Genomic DNA, 22604 nt, shown 5'->3' on the forward strand with positions numbered 1-22604 from the left:
GCAGCAGTGCAGAAAACTAAAGATGAAACAGCACTACTACAGCTCGGGGCCCTATGCTCGCTACGGCACATATTCATTAAAGCGTAATGAATCCCCTGAGGTCATTTACGCACTGCAAATAAGTTTTAGCTTTTGCGTTGCAAGCAATAGCGGTAAAATTCCAAAAGTAAATCGCTGTATTCTTGCTAATTCCAGTTTCTGCATAATACGTAATGCTGATGAAAATACAATAGCAAATTGTCGCCTCTGGTTCAAAGCTAGTTTCTGCATTACAGGTAATAGCGGTGAAAGTACAAAGATAAATTGTCGTATACAGTGCAAAGCGTGTACCTGTACGCTGTCATTATTAAATTCTTTACATTTTCTTGCGGATAAAAATTGCTCGTAATCTACGTTCTCGTCATTGAATTTGTAAACACGATCGGGTTTGTATGTGAATCTGTTCGTCTGTGTCATTTCGTACTTCAAGTCGCGTAGCTTTTCAGATTTTAATTCGCGTAGCTTTTCGGATTTTAATTCGCGTAGTCTCTGTAAATTGTTCACATTATACACGCTGCGTGAGTCAGACAAATGTTCGCAATGTGGCGGATTCTGTGACGTATTGGTGACTGAAATAGTTTTAAACTCTGTTACTTTAATACTTTCGTCAATTTGGTTGTTGTGTCGTTCACTTTTATTAACAATTTCCGTATTCACAGTGTGTGAAACTTCCACTGACTCTAAATTAACTTCGTCGCGAATCTGTACTGCGTTTTTAGGGCATTGTTCAGTGACTGCATTAATTTCGTGTATCTGTGTTGCGTTTGCTGAACATTGTTCAGTGACTGCATTAACTTCGTCTTTATGTAATTCTGTTGTGCTTACACGTGTACTATTTAATTCTTGTGCAACAGTGCCAACCTTTTCATTACTGTTATTAGCACAAGTCTTAGTATTCACACGTAATTGTTCTTTAATGTCCTGGCATTGCACGGTAACAGCTGTATTCTGTTCACTAACTTGTCTGTTCCGTTCGTTAAGGTTGTCTTGTTTTTCTTTCGTCAGTTTGAAACTTTCATTAATTATTTCGCGAAATTGTTTGTTCCGTTCATCAAGTTTTTCATTAAGTTGTTTAAACATTTGTTGCAAAAATGCTATAATTTGAGCCTCAGTAGCATTACCTGCTCTATTCTCTGTACTGTTTGACGGTGTATCTGCCATTATCACGTTCTGTGTGACCATTTGGTCATTCTGTAATTTACAAAAAGGTTTGTCAGTCGGATGTACAGTGTCTGACACTATTTCGGAATTATATAAATCCGTCCTACTTTGGGTATCCTGTTCATTTTCATTAAAAATATTTGTCTGTTCGTCACGTGAATTTTCTAAATCGGGTGTGTTAAGCTCGACAGCGCTCATTACAATAGAGCGTCCCGCGTCATCAATTGTCGTCAAATTAACAGAGGAGACAATTGAGTTCGTTTGTTCATCACTAAGATAAAAGTCATCATTAATGGTTGGAATGCACTGATGGTTAGTGAACGCAGGATTGTCATCATTACGCTGCGTATCACAATTACTATCGGTCACGTTGTTTAAGTCGGTAATTTCATTCACAATACTTCGCGATACACTATTCACAGTCTTTCGCGGCATTTTTGCAATAGTCACAATTAATCACAAAACAAATAAGCACAATGCAAAAGCAACACAAATACAACAGAGCAACGAATTGCCGTTGACCTGTAGAAAGAAAGTCACAAGTTAATAAAAGCGTTGCGCCAAATCCTAATTATGTTTAAGCAAATAAGAGCAGATATCTGACTGTTGTTCAAAAGATTCTCAACGAAATACGATCCTGGACTGGGTGTCGCCAAGTGTAACCTCCCCACAAAAATTTTAAAAGACAGAATATTATTTAAGAGTGCTAATGGACATAGCGCTAAGTGTAACCTCTCCACTGAAATTTTAAAGACAGAAATAATAAATGAATGAGACCCAAACGTAACCTCCCTAGCAATTAAATTTAATGACAATAAAACTGATAATCGCAATCTGACCCAAGTATAAGTTCTTCAAAAAAAAAAAAAAAATGAAAGTCAATTCAGTGATAAAACAATCTCAGTAATAATGATAATTCAATTAAACCGAAATATCGGTCTTTGGCCCTGTGCAAAAATCAAAATTAAATTCTTACCTCATTGTAACTGCTAGTCAAATTTCTGCTCTTATTCTTGCGCACGGCTTGGAGGAACTGCATTGCAAATAATAATATTCCTTTTTTTTTTTGTAATTTAACTGAAAACTGAAACTTTACTTTAAGGGAAGTGGAACGAAATAGTTACTTCAATTAAATAAAATTTTTATGTAAAATTGCTTTTGAAATCAAAATTATTATTGGGGGCACTTGTTGAAAATTAATTACAGTAAATAAACTTTACATTATCCGATGATTATCTTAAGTAACAGTATACCTCATTCAGCATCTTGACCAGTGTTGCCGACAGACTACATCACACAACCGCACTGGGCTGCTACTACTGACCGACCGCTCTGCATGACGACTACTAGTCGCAACGACTACTGACAGAGAACTGCTCGCAACTGTACTGCACGACTACTACTAACAGACTGCTCGTAACACTCGCGCGGTCAAGCGCATACTAACCACGATAATAGGCTCTCTGGTCAAAGATTTTAACGTGCCTCACCATCGCTGCTATGTTACATACGTGTTTCAACACATCGATGTCCGAGGCAGGATTCGAACCTGCGACCGTAGCAGCCACTTGGTTCCGGACTGAAGCGCCTAGAACTGCTCGACCACAGCGGCCGGCGCCACTACACCTTCCAGACACAGGTCTCACCACACCCACACAACTACTGTAGCACGCCTCCCATCAGACTCAAACTTTCAACTTTTACCACACATTACTGATGTAATGCCCCTGCCCATTAGCTTCATTACTCGCGTCATTTCGCCGATTTCCTTAAGAATTCGAGCTTGGTGTGCATCTGCACTGAAGGGATCATTTGCTGTCATCGCCTAAATTATTTAAGTGTCTAAAGAACAGTCGTCACATGTATAATCAAGGAGCTGATGGCCAGTGATCCCTTAAATGCAGATGACAACAAGCTTGAACTCTTATGGGAATCGGTGAGATGCCATGTGTAATGAGGCTAATGAGTAGGGGCACTACAGCGGTACATGAGATGAGAATTTGGGTCTGACTGGAGGACCGCTAGAACAGTCCTTGTGGCTGTGGCGACCACTGTGTCCAGATGACATACTGATCAGCGCATCTGCATAGTCAGCAGCAGATCCAGGTTCGAATCCCTGCCTGGAACAAATTTTCAACTTTTTCCCGATTGCTACAAATCAATTCCCGCTGGCAGCTAATGTCTTTAAATCCCTCCTGTCTAGATTTTTTTATTGTTTTAAGCTGTATCATCACAACTGGTACAGATCGCAACTACCGAATCGAGAACAGAACAAAGGACTGCGGAGTGATGTAGCACAAGCTGCGGAAGGCTATTAGGTGCAGTCGTGTGAACGAAGAACGCAGGGAGAAAACGTCCCCTTGCATCTCTGTTGAGGCGGCAAATGTGGTGTGTGTGTGCAGGTGGGCAGCCAAGTCACGCGTGCGGATGGGAAACGGCGGCTGGCGGGCGCTGCCTGGAGGCGCCGCGGAGCTGCACTGCCTGTTCCCAGTGCCGCTGCTCTCGGTGAGTGCTTCCCTGATTGGTTACTTAATTGCTTATGTATTCAGCTGCAGGTAACTTTTACAGGGATCAGTTTAATATCGCGAAAAAACTTAATTAAAAGCGTGTAAGGTGCCGGCTGCGATTTTATGTTTGGTAGCGTGGAGTGACCCGATGATAAACTAGTGACCTTAATCCGTATTTTTGGTTGGAAATAGGCAAAAGTGTGACAGTAACACACTTAATCACTAGTTCCTATTGCTCTTCTAACACATCCACTGATGATGGTGTCGTATACCGTAAGTGCATTGGCCACAATGTGGTTGATTAAAGTACACTCATGCTCATAAATTAAGGATAATTGCAGAATGTTGTGCCACACAATGTGGCACTACACAAAACTGGCTCTAATAGCATAGGCACATAGGGAACACACACGACACAGATCTGTAAGTCCACGGTATTGGTGATAAGTTAAGAAAACCGACCAGAACCACATGTGCTACAAAACGCCACTGTTTCCTGCGCATGTACCCCAACATCAATATGGGATATGATCACCATGCACACGTACACAGGCCGCTCAACGGGTTGGTATACTCTGGATCAGGTGGTCCAGCAGCTGCTTGGGTATAGCCTCCCATTATTGCACCATTGCCTGTCGGAGCTCCTGAAGTATCCTTGGGGTTTGAAGACGTCCAGTGATATGTCGACCGAGAGCATCCCAGACGTGCTCGATGGGGTTTAGATCTGGAGAAAAGGCAGGCCACTCCATTCGCCTAATATCTTCTGTTTCAAGTTACTCCTCCACGATCGCAGTTCGGTGGGGCCGTGCGTTATCATCTATCAGGAGAAAAATGGGACCCACTGCACCCCTGAAAAAGGGGACATGCTGGTGCAAAATGACGTCCCGATACACCTGACCTGTTACAGTTCCTCTGTCAAAGACATAATCCCACCCCACACCATCAAACCACGACCTCCATACAGGTCTCTTTCAAGGATATTAAGGGGTTGGTACCTGGTAACTACTTCACGCCAGATGAAAACCCGGCGAGAATCACTGTTCAGACTATACCTGGACTCGCCCGTGAACAAAACCTGGGACCACTGTTCCAATGACCATGTACTGTGTTCTTGACACCAGGCTTTACAGGCTTTTCTGTGACCAGGGGTCAGTGGAATGCACCTTAAAGGTCTCCGGGCGAATAAACCATGTCTGTTCAGTTGTCTGTGGACTGTGTGTCTGGAGACAACTGTTCCAGTGGCTGCGGTAATGTTCCGAGAAAGGCTACCTGCAGTACTCCGTGGCCGTCTGCCGTCTGCGGACACTGATGGTGAGATATCGGTCTTCTTGCGGTGTTGCACACCGTGGACGTCCCGTACTGTAGCACCTGGACAAGTTTCAGTCTGCTGAAATCGTTGCCATGATTTTGAGATCACACTTTGAGGCTGTTGTGTACATAGTTCCGCGTAGTCAACGCGTACACAACTTTCCCACTAGAGCGCGTCCCGCTAACCAGAGCAGCGCAGGCGCAGCGCTCGTCCGTCTCCGCTCTACGAGATGGCACTGTCATAGAGACGGACCAAATTCTGCTCCCGCCGATCTGCGTATTAACATGTAACGCAGCCAATGAGATTGCTGCTAACGTAGAACCTTTTCTCCTCGCGGATCACACTCGCGCAGTGATACCTGAACGCTCGAGTGTACAGACCTCCGATTAGTCAGTCTGCATCAGTCTGCGTTAGCTTGCATTAGTCTGCAGTCAAGTTTCAGTCTGCGCCTAATAAGATTGTCATATTCCTGTACATAGCCATGAAGAGAAATGTATAGACACTTTGTCGAGTATCAGAGATATGTGAGAATAAGATTAACGTACCAAGACCAAAGGAACTTCAGATTGTCAATTGTAAATAGCATCCAGAATCAAGTTAAGTCAGGTTTATGATTGTTATTATTTTAATAAATGTGTGTGAAAATTAATCAAGTTCTGTTTAGAGTTGGTCACCGTTAATCTGCTACTCTAAGCGTGCAAGTGGCATTTCTATCGTCTGACCTAACGGCAGAAGATAAACACGCCACGACAAGACCACGAGACCTATTGCTGACACTCGCCTACTTCGTTAGAGCGACAAGTCAAATAATCTGATGGTGTGTGTACCGGAGGTCTTACAGTACGCACACCACAGAGGCACACGGAGGGCCCGTGCTACGACCTGCTGTGTTTGACCAGCCTCGAATCGCCCTAGTATTCTACCCCTCATAACGTCATCAATATGTGTTTTTGAGCCATTTTCAACACACAGTTACCGTTAGCACGTCTGAAAACTTCTGCACACTTACTCGCTGCACCTTACATTGACATGCACCAACACACCTCTGCATATGTGGATTGCTGCCAGTGCCTCCGTGCGACGACCGCAGGTCAAATGCACCGCATAGACATACCCCAAGGTGATGTAAACCCGCACACTGCCCACCAGAGCGTTGTTTCACCATGTACCAGCATTATCCTTAATTTATGAGCATGAGTGTAAATTGAATTTCTGCCCTTAAAACAATCAAAACAATTTCTTTGATCTAATGCAACGGACAGAAGCATCACAGTATCGCCTTATGGAGACAAATGCACCGTTTAGCCGTACTTCATGTATTTTCTAATCTATTGTCTGATCCATATGAAAATGATATGGTAAAACATGGAATTAAAACCTTTGGATGTATTAACCGGTTACTTTTACATGATGGAAATTTGAATTGCGTATCAGTCAATGTTCTTAAATGGTACTGTTCCTCACCAAATGAAGACCTGACAGTAACGTATCAGGCAAAGTGGTCGGCATGCGGGGTACCTCTATGGGAACAAGAGAAAGGATTTTACAAGCTTTTGCGTGATCCAACATGGTGCAACAGAAAAGTGTTGCTAAGGGCAAAGAACAAGAGAGATAGTTACTTTTACTCATTCACAGAGATTCGCGTTTTTGATAAACTTACAATTTCGTTAACCGACTTGCAGAGCGAGAGAAAAACTGGCGTTAATCACTGTTATTGAAAAGAGAGAACGAACAAATTGGTCAGCCTGAAACAGGGCGGTGTAAAGAATTTAGCTTAAGACACATGTGGCAAAGATTTCAGCAATTAGGAAAGAATTTGGTACACAGAATTGTGACTACTAACATGCTGTAATTGCGACCTAAGTAACAGTACGCCAGCAAACAGTTGCACTGCGTCTCACCGTTATTGCCTCGTGGTATAGCACCTCCAACGCGTCGAAACCGCAGCTCCTTCCGTCTCCACTACCGACCGTTCGTTCCTCAACACCCCAGAAGGACACACTTTTTTGACGCACGTTCCGGCCAGTCAACGGCTTAGGTTCCGGGTGCAATACAACGGTCCAATCTGATCGTTTTAAAATCACGATCTGCAGATCCCTTGTTCGCCCGTTTTAACTTACAGATTTTCTAGCAAGATGTCGAAGCTTCTACCACAAACTTCCAGCAACCAAAGAAAACACTCGCTCATGAATTCGACGGAAAATCTCATTCCACCTACGCGCTCCAAGTCACGTACTGCAAGACAGAGCGGGATAGGGTCATCTGCCACTAATTCTCTCCTTGTTCTCCAGTCCTCACCTCCGCTGTCGTCCTGAGCATTCCAACAATTCAGACTTCATGTTCTAAGCTCGGGGACAGCAGAAAATTCATCTTATCCCATAGCCAAACTAACAGAGTGGATTTAAAGCAAGCCAGAGAGTGTCCATGAAACAGAGGCTATTGATTTCAGAGGGAAAGTTAGGATAAAATAGAACACATACCCTACAGATCACTTCGTATAGACAGTGGTTCGCGTAGAATATGATGAAGATGGCAAATAAAAATGTTAAAATGCCGTACCTAATTGATAGAATATACTCTAACAAAAGATGTCCTCAAATAAACGTACATCTTTCAAGTTAACGTTTTGAAACACGCAGGCGTGATATCACTAAGCAAAAGATACGAAACTTTTTGAATTCCTAAAGATATCACTCTGAGGGCGTGATCTGTGTGCTTATGCTTTGACAAATTTCATCGATAATGATCTACACATTGACCGTGGCCAAACAGTTTACTGCTCACAATTTTTTAATGATTCATTGCTTCACCAAACATTGAAAAGTGTGAACACTTAACACCCTTCCGAATCACCAGTTGTCAATAAACAACGTAAAAATAACAATAAATTGAACATATGAGGTGTCATCAAAAAGTAACGGGAATTCTTGTTTTTCTTAAAGAATATTTATTTATTCATCAACATCAGCTTTGTCCCTTTCAGAACAATCCTCCTTAGATTTAATGCACTTGTACCAGCGTCTTTTCCAATCGTGGAAGCCCTTCTGGAACTCCCTCTTGTTTTGGTCTTCAGCTCCTTCAGCGATTCTGTTTTTATCCCCTCAATGGTGGCAAAACGACGTCCTTTCATGATTCTTTTCAACCTCGGGAATTAAAAGAAGTTTCAGGGGGTCATGTGCGACGAATACGGTGGCTGAGGTAACGTAACGGTATTGTTTTTGCCAGAAAATCACGAATAAGAATTGAAATGTGGGCGAGAACATTATTAGGATGCAATTTCCACGAGTAGTGTTGCAACAATTCTGGACGTTTTCTTCGCATTGCTCCACGCAAACGGCGCGTAACTCCCAGGTAGTATTCCTTATTGAGCCTACTCAGGCAGGAACTCATGATGCAAAATCCATTATAATCGAAGAAAATACTGAGGAGATCCTTCACATGCGATCGAACTTCTCGAATTTTTTCGGTCTTGGCTCTTCAGGGAGTTTCCAGTGGGACGACATCATACCCATCTACCCGTGTTTCGTCACCTGTTATAACCGTCTTTAGAAGTTCTGGATCGTTATCGACCTCATTAAGCATTTCCCGAGTGATGCCTATGCCACATCGGTTTTGACAGAAATTCAACAGTTTCGGAACAAATTTCGCTGCTACACGTTTCATGTCAAAACGTCTGAAAAATTGCTTGGAATAAGCTAAAGGTTATGATGGAATCGTCAGCAACCTCTCTGATGGTGATTCAGTGATTTTCGAGGACCATTTTCTTTAATTCTTCAACATTGGCGTCAGTAATGGATGTGTTGGGACGCCCAAGACGGTCGTCGTCTTCGAAGTTTTCTCGACCCTCTCTGAAACGTTTACACCACTCGTAAACTCTTGTCTTACTCATAGCAGATTCGCCAGAAGCTACAGCCAACATTTCGAATGCACTGCTGCACTTTATTTAATGCAGATTCTTTGATACATCTTTCTCGAAAGTAAAATTTCTCTGAGCACTCGAAAACAAGTATGAACTTTTCGACTGGCAACAATAAACTAAAAGCAGCTGAAAATGCAAGCATACATCAGGAACATGTGTACCAACAAGATAAAAAATAATTGAAAATCGGATGTTTGAAGCTCGCGAAATTAAAAAAAAATTCACGTTACTTTTTTACCACCCCCCTCCCCCCGTACATTGACGAGGCAAAACATTATGACTATCTATAAGGGGCGTTCAAAAAGAAACTAGCCGGAGTCAGGAATGAGCAAACTGGTGACAGGAGGGTAATATCGTGGCGTGTGTAACGAGGTGTGGTTCCGATCAGAGCGTGGAAGTTCACAACCCGTCGCTCGAGGGCACGCGTGCAAGTCACGTGACTATACAGAGCTAGCAGTCGCATTGCAAACAGTGACATGGAGATGTCAACAGAAGAGCAAAGAGGTGTTGTTCGTTTTCTGAGAGCGGGAGGAGTAGGAGGAATAGACATTCATCGACGAATGTCACAAGTGTACGGCGAACACTGAATGTTCCTTGTAAGGGTCAAGGCGTGGCACAAGCCCTTCAGGGAAGGACGGGTGTCGTTAGCCGATGATGCACGGTCTGGAGCACCACACTGCATTACCGATGACATCGTCCAGCTGGTGGATGCATTAATTACCCAGGACCGCCGAGTGACAGTGAAAGCCATAGTCGCCTTAGTCGGATTGAGCGTCGGAAGTGTTCACACCATCATGAAGGAACGACTGCATATGCGCAAAGTGTGTGCCCAATGCGTGCTCCACAGTCTTCAACCACACCAGGAAGCATGTCGAATGGCCCACTGTCTTGCTCATCTGCAGCGCTATGCTCAGGAAGGAAATGCGTTCCTGGCACGAGTGGTGGCCGGAAATGTCATGGTGTCATCACTTTGAACCAGAATCAAAACGACAGTGGAAGCATCCAGGGTCACCACCACCAAAAAAACCCAAGGCCATCCACACGAGTACAGGAAAGGTTATGCCGACCAAGATGGCCCCCTTCTTTGAGCAAGATTCTGATTCAGCTCGGGCATCAGTGAATGCCCAGCGTTAGTCGCAAGCCTTGACCACCCTTCGCCAAGCGATCCAATCAAAACGACCAGGCAATCTCACCCGTGGGGCGACTCTGCTCCACGACAATGCAAAGCTTCATACGGCCAACACAGTCGCGTCACTCCTGCAGAAATTCAAATGGGAGGTTCTCGGCCACCCTACATACAGTCCGGACCTCTCTCCCTGTGATTACGCAATTTTTGGTCCCCTTAAAAAGGCTCTTAGGGGCAAATGATTCACCTCGGACTGCGACGTCCAGCTGTACGTGCGGAACTAGTTAATATCGCAGCCCCGGGATTTTTATGAGACAGCCATTCACCGCCTTGTGTCACAGGGAGACAAGTGTCTCAACAGCCAGGGTCAATACTTCTAACATACAGGTATTGGTTTCTGTAATTATGCCTCCGGCTCGTTTCTTTTTAAACGCCCCCTTATACTTAATGACAATAATCTTTGGAACGCAGTGCAGCTGCTACACTCCGTAGCATGGATTTGAAAATTCCTTGGTAGGCTTACGGAAGTATGTGACACCAGATATCTACGACTGGTCGCGCAATACCCATAAATTACGGGACCGTGCTTTGTGGACACGCCAGAAAGCGCCTCAAATGTGTTTCATTGAGTTCAGATCAGGCTTGTCCGGTGGGCATGACAACAATGTGAATTCACTAACATATTCCTCAAATCACTGCAGCACGATTCTGTATTTCAAACATGGGCTATCTGCTGCAAGATGGCGTCGCCGTTTGGGAAGACATCAAGCATGAAGAGACGCAGATGGTCTTATAATAATGTCACGTAGTACACTGCTATTATGACACCTTTGATTACAACCAAAGGTCTCGTGGAAACCGAGGTTTCCGTCCGTGGGGCTGTGCAGCAGCCATTCGCTTGAATGACGGCGTATCTAGAAACAATTATCAACGTCGTGAAACAAGAACCCTAATCCATCTCACCAGGCAACACCTTTCCATTTATACATGACCCAATCTCAATGGTCCCGTACCAACTGCAGTCATAATTGTCAGTGTCGTTGGGTCGACAAGAAAACACGTAGGAGTCATCTGGTCCGAAGTTGACAGTGTGCACTGAACTGTATGACCATAACACTTGTCGTTAGATCGCTACCAATGCTGCTTTATAGAGCAGGCAAGCATCCGAACTCTATGTTCCGTGACGAGGCATGGGCGTCCATCATCAAGTCGCTTTCTCGTGATTCACCGTCCTTCAGCGACTGTCCACAGAAGCTCAGTCAGTGGCACGCGAACAATCAATCAGCTTCGGCCTTTTCGAGATGCTCGTTTCCAGGCGACACACCATAACAATCTTCCCTTGTCGAGGTCCGACCCGCTAGCCGCGCGGTCTAACGCGCTGCTTCCCGAGCGGGAAGGCGTGCCGGTCCCCAGCTCGAATCTGCCCGGCGGATTAGCGTCGAGGTCCGGTGTGCCGGCCAGCCTGTGGATGGATTTTAAGGCGGATTTCCATCTGCCTCGGCGAATGCAGGCTGTCAGTGGTTTTCCCCATTTGCGCCCTTTATTGTCGCTGGGATGATTGCACCATTCGTGCTGCGCGGTATTAGCCGAGCGGTCTAAGGCTCTGCAGTCATGGACTGTGCGGATGGTCCCGGCGGAGGTTCGAGTCCTCCCTCGGGCATGGGTGTGTGTGTTTGTCCTTAGGATAATTTAGGTTAAGTAGTGTGTAAGCTTAGAGACTGATGACCTTAGCAGTTAAGTCCCATAAGATTTCACACACATTTGAACATTTTTTTGCACCATTCGTCTCTGGTCCGCTTACTCGTTTATATTTTTCTTAGCGCGTCACGTAGCCACAATGCTACCATCGGCCATTCAATTACGCTGTGAGCAATAGTCATCATGTTTCGACCACCTTTATATATAACTTTAAACATTGAAAATGGAACACCCACTTTCAAGCAAGGAGAAGACGCGGAAAACACACACACACACACACACACACACACCCACACACACACACACACACACACACAGAGAGAGAGAGAGAGAGAGAGAGAGAGAGAGAGAGAGAGACACACACACACATTCATTTTCATAGTACTTATGGATTATTTACGTAGTTCATTATATGCGGCAAAGAACTGCACTGAAAATGATAGGACAAGGATCGACCATTAACAAGTAAAGGATCGGCGGCCCGTGTAATAGATGAACGGCTCAACCTATTGCAAAGGTCGGAACATCGCTATGCTAGACCTCACTCGAGATCTTTGACATTTCCCTGCAAATACTGAACGTGGCGGTGAATGTCACGCGAATTAATGGCAACACTGCTGTGTCTGGGCTCAAGTTGCCCGCATGGATGTCCGTTCTTGTAAAGGCATCCATGCTTCCACGACGATAAATAAACTCCAGAAACAAGGATCGGCCCACACGAGTGTTTTCTTTCTACGCACTTAACTTCATCTGGTCTCCAATGATTTTCGCTACAGTAAAGCTTGCGAAAATACAGCTACTAACACATGCGGTTTAAATGTACGTTTTACTACGTGGGTAAGTCAATTATTATCCTCAAAGTAGTTATAAAATTTTATTGTAATCAAATAGGAAACGTACAAGAACATCATTTTTCGACGTAGTCTTCTTGCGTTTCAACGCACTTGGTCCATAGTTGTACAAGCTTCCTGATGCCATCATAAAAGAGAAGGTTCTCGGTTGAGCTGCGAGCCAAGAATGCACCGCTTTTTTCACTGCTTCGTCCTTGGCAAATCGAGAGCCTTTTAATGCCTGTTTGAGGACCAAACAAGTGATAGAAGGGGCAAGATCGGGACTATATGGAGGATGATCCAGTACTTCAAAGCGTTTCAGTAGTGTGGGCAGCAGTATGCGGACGGGCATTGTCGTGCAACTATACAACACCTTTTGCCAGCAATCCTCGGCGTTTGCTTCGAATTCCAGGCTTTATAGCCTCGCAGTAAGCATCTCACTGTAACGTACACTGTTCATTGTTGTGCCCCTTTCCCCTTTTGCCTGCAGACGGTTGGGTCTTGAACTTTTTCTTGCACGGCGAATTTGGATGTTTCCATTCCGTACTCTGCCGTTTACTCTCCGGCTCGTAATGATGGATCCATGTTTCGTCACCAATAATGATCCTGTCTAAGAAGTTGTCCCCTTCGTTACCAAAGCGATCCAAATGTTTTTTGCAGATGTCCAAGCGCGTTTGCTTATGCAACTGTGTGAGTTGTTTTTGGGACCCATTCTTTTTTTTTCTTGGTCATCAGTCTACTGACTGGTTTAATGCGGCCCGCCACGAATTCCTTTCCTGTGCTAACCTCTTCATCTCAGAGTAGCACTTGCAACCTACGTCCTCAATTATTTGCTTGACGTATTCCAGTCTCAGTCTTCCTCTACAGTTTTTGCCCTCTACAGCTCCCTCTAGTACCATGGAACTCATTCCCTCATGTCTTAGCAGATGTCCTATCATCCTGTCCCTCCTCCTTATCAGTGTTTTCCACATATTCCTTTCCTCTCCGATTCTGCGTAGAACCTCCTCATTCCTTACCTTATCAGTCCACCTCATTTTCAACATTCGTCTATAGCACCACATCTCAAATGCTTCGATTCTCTTCTGTTCCGGTTTTCCCACAGTCCATGTTTCACTACCATACAATGCTGTACTCCAGACGTACATCCTCAGAAATTTCTTCCTCAAATTAAGGCCGGTTGATATTAGTAGACTTCTCTTGGCCAGAAATGCCTCTTTTGCCATAGCGAGTCTACTTTTGATGTCCTCCTTGCTCCGTCCGTCATTGGTTATTTTACTGCCTAGGTAGCAGAATTCTTTAACTTCATTGACTTCGTGACCATCAATCCTGATGTTAAGTTTCTCGCTGTTCTCATTTCTACTACTTCTCATTACCTTCGTCTTTCTCCGATTTACTCTCAAACCATTCTGTATACTCATTAGACTGTTCATTCCGTTCAGCAGATCATTTAATTCTTCTTCACTTTCACTCAGGATAGCAATGTCATCAGCGAATCGTGTCACTGATATCCTTTCACCTTGTATTTTAATTCCACTCCTGAACCTTTCTTTTATTTCCATCATTGCTTCCTCGATGTAGAGTAGGGGCGAAAGGCTACAGCCTTGTCTTACATTCTTCTTAATGCGAGCACTTCGTTCTTGATCGTCCACTCTTATTATTCCCTCTTGGTTGTTGTACATATTGTATATGACCCGTCTCTTCCTATAGCTTACCCCTACTTTTTTCAGAATCTCGAACAGCTTGCACCATTTTATATTGCCGAACGCTTTTTCCAGGTCGACAAATCCTAAGAAAGTGTCTTGATTTTTCTTTAGCCTTGCTTCCATTATTAGCCGTAACGTCAGAATTGCCTCTCTCGTCCCTTTACTTTTCCTAAAGCCAAACTGATCGTCACCTAGCGCATTCTCAATTTTCTTTTCCATTCTTCTGTATATTATTCTTGTAAGCAGCTTCTCGCACTTGTCAGCTCTTGCCATCTTGGGAATTGTGTGGATGATGCTTTTCCGAAAGTCAGATGGTATGTCGCCAGACTCATATATTCTACACACCAACGTGAATAGTCGTTTTGTTGCCACTTCCCCCAATGATTTTAGAAATTCTGATGGAATGTTATCTATCCCTTCTGCCTTATTTGACCGTAAGTCCTCCAAAGCTCTTTTAAATTCCGATTCTAATACTGGATCCCCTATCTCTTCTAAATCGACTCCTGTTTCTTCTTCTAACACATCAGACAAATCTTCACCCTCATAGAGGCTTTCAATGTATTCTTTCCACCTATCTGCTCTCTCCTCTGCATTTAACAGTGGAATTCCCGTTGCAGTCTTAATGTTACCACCGTTGCTTTTAATGTCACCAAAGGTTGTTTTGACTTTCCTGTATGCTGAGTCTGTCCTTCCGACAATCATATCTTTTTCGATGTCCTCACATTTTTCCTGCAGCCATTTCGTCTTAGCTTCCCTGCACTTCCTATTTATTTCATTCCTCAGCGACTTGTATTTCTGTATTCCTGATTTTCCCGGAACATGTTTGTACTTCCTCCTTTCATCAATCAACTGAAGTATTTCTTCTGGTACCCATGGTTTCTTCGCAGCTACCTTCTTTGTACCTATGTTTTCCTTCCCAACTTCTGTGATGGCCCTTTTTAGAGATGTCCATTCCTCTTCAACTGTACTGCCTACTGCGCTATTCCTTATTGCTGTATCTATAGCGTTCGAGAACTTCAAACGTATCTCGTCGTTCCTTAGTACTTCCGTATCCCACTTCTTTGCGTATTGATTCTTCCTGACTAATGTCTTGAACTTCAGCCTACTCTTCATCACTACTATATTGTGATCTGAGTCTATATCTGCTCCTGGGTACTCCTTACAATCCAGTATCTGATTTCGGAATCTCTGTCTGACCATGATGTAATCTAATTGAAATCTTCCCTGGCCTTTTCCAAGTATACCTGCTCCTCTTGTGATTCTTGAACAGGGTATTCGCTATTACTAGCTGAAACTGGTTACAGAACTCAATTAGTCTTTCTCCTCTTTCATTCCTTGTCCCAAGCCCATATTCTCCTGTAACCTTTTCCTCTACTCCTTCCCCTACAACTGCATTCCAGTCGCCCATGACTATTAGATTTTCGTCCCCCTTTACATACTGCATTACCCTTCCAATATCCTCATACACTTTCTCTATCTGTTCATCTTCAGCTTGCGACGTCGGCATGTATACCTGAACTATCGTTGTCGGTGTTGGTCTGCTGTCGGTTCTGATTAGAACAACCTGGTCACTGAACTGTTCACAGTAACACACCCTCTGCCCTACCTACCTATTCATAACGAATCCTACAACTGTTATACCATTTTCTGCTGCTGTTGATATTACCCGATACTCATCTGACCAGAAATCCTTGTCTTCTTTCCACTTCACTTCACTGACCCCTACTATATCTAGATTGAGCCTTTGCATTTCCCTTTTCACGTTCAAGCTTCTGACATTCCACGCCCCGACTCGTAGAACGTTATCCTTTCGTTGATTGTTCAATCTTTTTCTCATGGTAACCTCGCCCTTGGCAATCTCCTCCGGAGATCCGAATGGGAAACTATTCCGGAATCTTTTGCCAATGGAGAGATCATCATGACACTTCTTCAATTACAGGCCACATGTCCTGTGGATACACGTTACGTGTCTTTAATGCAGTGGTTTCCATTGCCTTCTGCATCCTCATGTCGTTGATCATTGCTGATTCTTCCGCCTTTAGGGGCAATTTCCCACCCCTAGGACAAGAGAGTGCCCTGAACCTCTATCCGCTCCTCCGTTCTCTTTGACAAGGCCGTTGGTAGAATGAGGCTGACTTCTTATCCCGGAAGTCTTCGGCCGCCAATACTGATTATTTATCAAAATTTAGGCAGTGGTGGGGATCGAACCCGGCACCGAAGACGTTTTTGATCATGAGTCAAAGACGTTACCCCTAGACCACGGGACCCATCTTGCTCAAAATTTATGAAACCCAAGTCTGTTGTGGATAATTTCGTAGGCAGAACCGTGACTAATTTGCAGACGATGTGCCGCTTCGTCAGTAGTTAATCGTCTGTTTAAGAGAATAATTTCACGCGAACGCTCAATGGTTCCTTCATTTGTGGCGGAAAACGGTCGTCCGGCTGCTTCATCGTACGTAACACTTGTGCGACCATTCCGGAATTTTTTAATCTATTCGTAGACACTCCGTCGTGGCAAAACACTGTTCCCGTACTGTACCGAAAGTCTTCGATTAATTTCGGCCCCTGATACGCCTTTCGATCACAAAAAACGGATCACTGAACGTTGCTCTTCTTTGGTGCAAATAGACAGCGGAGCAGCCGTGATTAACAGCGCGGCAGCGATAACGAAACTAACCTAGCAGCTTGAAAATTGCAAAGATATAACAACAAATAAACAAAGCATGCGTAATCAACGTTAAACGACAGTACTACCAAAATAAACAAAAATATAACTAAATTGCGGATAATAATTGACTTACCTTTGTATATGTAACTACTCCACTGATTATTTGTTATCCCATTGTCTGGTGCTACCGTAAAATGTTATTGTGCTTACTAATACAAACATAAGCAAAGCAAAGAATGTACAACCATCACTTAAATGCTATAAACAGGGTGTAATAAAAAGGTATGACCAAACTTTGGGGAAACATTCTTCAAATGTAGAAGAAGAAAATATAGTATATAAACATGGGTCCGGACACATTTATTTCCATGTTAGAAATGGCTCTGAGCACTATGGGACTTAACTTCTGAGGTCATCAGTCCCCTAGAACTTAGAACTACTTAAACCTAACTAACCTACGGACATCACACACATCCATGCCCGAGGCAGGATTTGAACCTGCGACCGTAGCGGTCGCGCGGTTCCAGACTGTAGCGCCTAGAACCGCTCTCCATGTTAGAGCTCAGTTAATAAAATTCTTGAACACATTAATCATCTAGATTGAAACGAAGCCTCATCCGTGAACAACACATTTGTTCTAAAGTGAGGGTTAACAGACTGTTGATTGAACCATTCACAGAAGTGTAGCTGAGCACGAAAATCAGCTGCTGATAGTGCCCTAACGCACTATACATTGTGCAGATACAGCAGGTTCTTGTGTAGCACTCTCCAGTCATGTGATAAATATTACTGGTTGCAGCTAACTGCCTTACGCTGTCGTCGTCAACTGCACGAAGAGGTTCTTCCTTGAGTTGAGGTGTCAACGACCTTAGAGTCGCGGGTAGTAAGCTTGAAAGTCCTACGCTCCCTAAGACGATGATCAGTTGTTTCGAATGTCCTTCTGTAGGGGCAATGTCGTTCTGGAAATCTTTCCCGATACAAACGCAGAGCGCCACAGCCAATACAATCTGCTAGTCAGCACACAGCAAATGGCATCTGCTGACTCCTCTTTTGAGTACACTTCCATTTCACTGTAGTAAACAGTTGATACTACGATTTTTATGCTAGCGGAACAATGAAATTGGTCGCATGTAAAGGCAAGCAGTGGAGTGAGCCACCTGTCAACATTACCTTCGTTCATATGGAACAAAAAACACTGGCGGTGAACCTAACAATTACAAAAGAGTGTTTTTGAACATTTGACGTAAAAAAAAGTTTCATGTAATGCTGGCGCATTCTGTTTCTGTGTGTTTCCCTTGATTAACGCGATTTTGAAGATAAATAGAAAATGTTTTTGCATGTCCATCCTTATGATTGGAGGGCTGTGGAACTTCTACCGTTCAGTTACGTAATAAAATGGAACACCTACAGCCGTCCTTATGATGTCATTTATTAAATGGGTACCAAATTCCGTGCTTCAGTGCCTCATCTTCAGGCCTGTATGCATAAACAGTAATGATACCATCATCACCTTATCAACTATCCACTACCGAGACAGATTAAAAACAGAATAAGAATCAAGGACAAGACTATAAGTGAATTTTCAGTAATCATTTGATAAAACAAACAGATACATCCATTGTCACATACCTCAGGTATACCATAACGAATTCCCATTCTATACATTATACAAATAGGCTATTTATTAATAACTTCATTAATTAAATATTCCATGATTTTTACTGCACAATCCTGAAATAACCTACTAAACGACAAAAATAATTGTAGAAAATTGTAAGTGTATGGAAGAAACTACAACCTCAGAAATAAGTAAACCGAAGAAACATGCATCTGTGCGCTAGTATCCTTACACAAGGACAGCATCATATCAGAGTTATAAAATGCTAAGCTGAAAACCGAATGTAGGCATATTTGTGTCATATATATAAAATGAACGTCCAAGAACGTGTCAAGATACCAAATGTTGAGAACCACCTATGTCATATCATACACTGAATATGTAGAACTCAAGGTAATGTTCAGGATGAAAAGCATCTACACATCTGTGAGAAAGTAGCCCTTGCTGAAAGACAACCTCACAAAAATCTAAATGTCAGTATGGTAAGCTGTCAATATGACAATATAAATACATCTGTGTGTCATGCCAAAGTATAAAATGCTGAGGTGTAAACTATTGAAGGGCATACTTAATGTCATACACATAAAATGAACGTCCAAGACGTGTCAGAGGACCAAATGTAGGACACCACCTATAATCGTAACATATGCAGAATATTTGAAAAACCCCCACAAGAAACTATTCATGGTGAACGATATTCATGTACCAAAGTATCCATACATCATGTACTGCCGTGAAATAATAACATACGAGGACAACAACTATCTAACTAGCACTCAGGGATGCAGTACACCATAAATGATAACTCAACAGTATCTATTCATGAAGTGTCAGAAAAGCTTGCTGACTAACAAACCACTCAAAAGTACTCATATGCATTAAACACAAATGAACACACACACAAAAAAAATGAATTTAAAATTACATATACTTATGAATAAATGTACCGTATCCAGTACACATCTTGGTCTTCCAACCACATTGAAACCAATAGCCATTACATCCATGCAATCAAAATATCAAAAGAAAGATATTGGCCATACATATCGCCTAAAAGACAAACCACATTATTAATTGACCAGTGACAAGACTACGCAACAGGCTACATAAATAAATCCAACATATATACACTCCTGGAAATTGAAATAAGAACACCGTGAATTCATTGTCCCAGGAAGGGGAAACTTTATTGACACATTCCTGGGGTCAGATACATCACATGATCACACTGACAGAACCACAGGCACATAGACACAGGCAACAGAGCATGCACAATGTCGGCACTAGTACAGTGTATATCCACCTTTCGCAGCAATGCAGGCTGCTATTCTCCCATGGAGACGATCGTAGAGATGCTGGATGTAGTCCTGTGGAACGGCTTGCCATGCCATTTCCACCTGGCGCCTCAGTTGGACCAGCTTTCGTGCTGGACGTGCAGACCGCGTGAGACGACGCTTCATCCAGTCCCAAACATGCTCAATGGGGGACAGATCCGGAGATCTTGCTGGCCAGGGTAGTTGACTTACACCTTCTAGAGCACGATGGGTGGCACGGGATACATGCGGACGTGCATTGTCCTGTTGGAACAGCAAGTTCCCTTGTCGGTCTAGGAATGGTAGAACGATGGGTTCGATGACGGTTTGGATGTACCGTGCACTATTCAGTGTCCCCTCGACGATCACCAGTGGTGTACGGCCAGTGTAGGAGATCGCTCCCCACACCATGATGCCGGGTGTTGGCCCTGTGTGCCTCGGTCGTATGCAGTCCTGATTGTGGCGCTCACCTGCACGGCGCCAAACACGCATACGACCATCATTGGCACCAAGGCAGAAGCGACTCTCATCGCTGAAGACGACACGTCTCCATTCGTCCCTCCATTCACGCCTGACGCGACACCACTGGAGGCGGGCTGCACGATGTTGGGGCGTGAGCGGAAGACGGCCTAACGGTGTGCGGGACCGTATCCCAGCTTCATGGAGACGGTTGCGAATGGTCCTCGCCGATACCCCAGGACCAACAGTGTCCCTAATTTGCTGGGAAGTGGCGGTGCGGTCCCCTACGGCACTGCGTAGGATCCTACGGTCTTGGCGTGCATCCGTGCGTCGCTGCGGTCCGGTCCCAGGTCGACGGGCGCGTGCACCTTCCGCCGACCACTGGCGACAACATCGATGTACTGTGGAGACCTCACGCCCCACATGTTGAGCAATTCGGCGGTACGTCCACCCGGCCTCCCGCATGCCCACTATACGCCCTCGCTCAAAGTCCGTCAACTGCACATACGGTTCACGTCCACGCTGTCGCGGCATGCTACCAGTGTTAAAGACTGCGATGGAGCTCCGTATGCCACGGCAAACTGGCTGACACTGACGGCGGCGGTGCACAAATGCTGCGCAGCTAGCGCCATTCGACGGCCAACACCGCGGTTCCTGGTGTGTCCGCTGTGCCGTGCGTGTGATCATTGCTTGTACAGCCCTCTCGCAGTGTCCGGAGCAAGTATGGTGGGTCTGACACACCGGTGTCAATGTGTTCTTTTTTCCATTTCCAGGAGTGTATTTAACGTGCGGCTATGAACACGTGACGGCAATCTATGAGTTGACAATACGTACGCTGTTACAACAAAAACACTGACAATGCCACAAGTCATGTCCAGCGAAACCCAAGTGAGGGTAATTGCAAACCCATGTGAAATTGAAGACGGGTGCATAACCACTAAATGTGTCACATACGACTAAAATAACTACATGGTAAAGAGAAGGAGACATGCAAGGACATCTAGTTGTAATTCTAGGTCTAACACACACGGTTCTACCTCGAAGCACATAACTAGAGGCCAATGACAACAACGTAGACTGCGGCACTCGGGTATGTTCTATCTGAAGTGTCTGAGTGGACCCTTATTTCCTTAGCTGCTCGTGGGACCGAGATGGAATCCTCAAAATCTTCCTGTTCTCCTCCTAGAGTGATGGCTGTACCCCCTGCGAGTACTCACATCCATTCATCTAAAAGAAAGAGAGAGGATAGCCATCCTGATAATAATAATAATTTTGACTAAAGTAACAGGGCTCACGGAGTCATAAATAACAATGTGTTTCGGTTGATTAAGAGGAAGGAGGGGACATTTTAAAAAGTGTCCCGTTTCTATATCCATAAAGGTTTGGAAGGACTTGCTGGCACGTTAAAGTTTATTGAACACTTACATAATGGTTCCTTGCTAGCCGAAACTGACTGATCACTGCAGGTTGAACTTCTTCAGAAATCGCACAGATTGGGTGAATATGATATCGTTGTCGAGATGCTACCTCTGTTAACTCCAGCAAGGGCGTGGTCACGTGCCGCAATATCATGGACATGGACATAGTGGAACTGAAGCAAGAATGGGCGGATAGTTGATGTGGAGCAACGAGCACGATGGAATGATGGAGAAACTGAAAAAACTGCAACTTTCATGGTCACATTCATCTCTCCGACGCTGCCTGAACATATTATGGCAAGGTCCTTACATACTAAGCCCTATGCAGTGCTATAAATGCCAGTGTTTTGGCCATACAAGCATAAGCTGCGGAGGTGAAGCTACCTGCGGAAAGTGCAGAAAAGCAGCCCATGAGGCTGGGATGACTGCCCATCGCCGGCGACCTCCATCAACCGTTCTGGGAGCCACCCAATCTGGAGCCGAGACTGTTCTGTTTTTGCTGAGGAACGCAAAATACAGGAAATAAAAGTGACCAAGTGGATCCCCTTTGCCGAAGCCAAAAAAGAAGGCGATGAAATCCCTTGTCTTTGCCGCTTCTTATTCTTCCATGGTACAGAAATCTGTTCCCAACGTGGACGCCTCGACATGACGACGTCTATCGTGCCACTACCCACCTGACTGTGTATATCTCAAGACAAAGCGAGTGAGGATAAAGCAATGAAAGCAGCGGCCAACACCAGCGCCAGTTCCGTAGTGGCCATCAACAAGACACACGAAATGCAGAGTGCCTCTCAACGCCCCCTTTCCCCTTATCCTCGAAGGAACAGGATGTAGGG

At 44.3% G+C, this 22604-nt stretch overlaps 1 protein-coding gene across 1 annotated transcript in view; it reads left to right on the forward strand.

Annotated features, from left to right (window-relative positions):
• The window catches only part of LOC124607128, a 62050-nt gene that overhangs the window by 32150 nt on the left and 7296 nt on the right, over positions 1 to 22604 (forward strand). Inside the window, exon 3 of the mRNA XM_047139335.1 lies at positions 3603 to 3705. Coding sequence (XP_046995291.1) covers positions 3603 to 3705 — 103 coding nt within the window. The remainder of the gene's footprint in view (positions 1 to 3602; positions 3706 to 22604) is intronic.

This window comes from Schistocerca americana, chromosome 3, assembly GCF_021461395.2.
Source record: "Schistocerca americana isolate TAMUIC-IGC-003095 chromosome 3, iqSchAmer2.1, whole genome shotgun sequence".
Taxonomy (NCBI): Eukaryota; Metazoa; Arthropoda; class Insecta; order Orthoptera; family Acrididae; genus Schistocerca; species Schistocerca americana.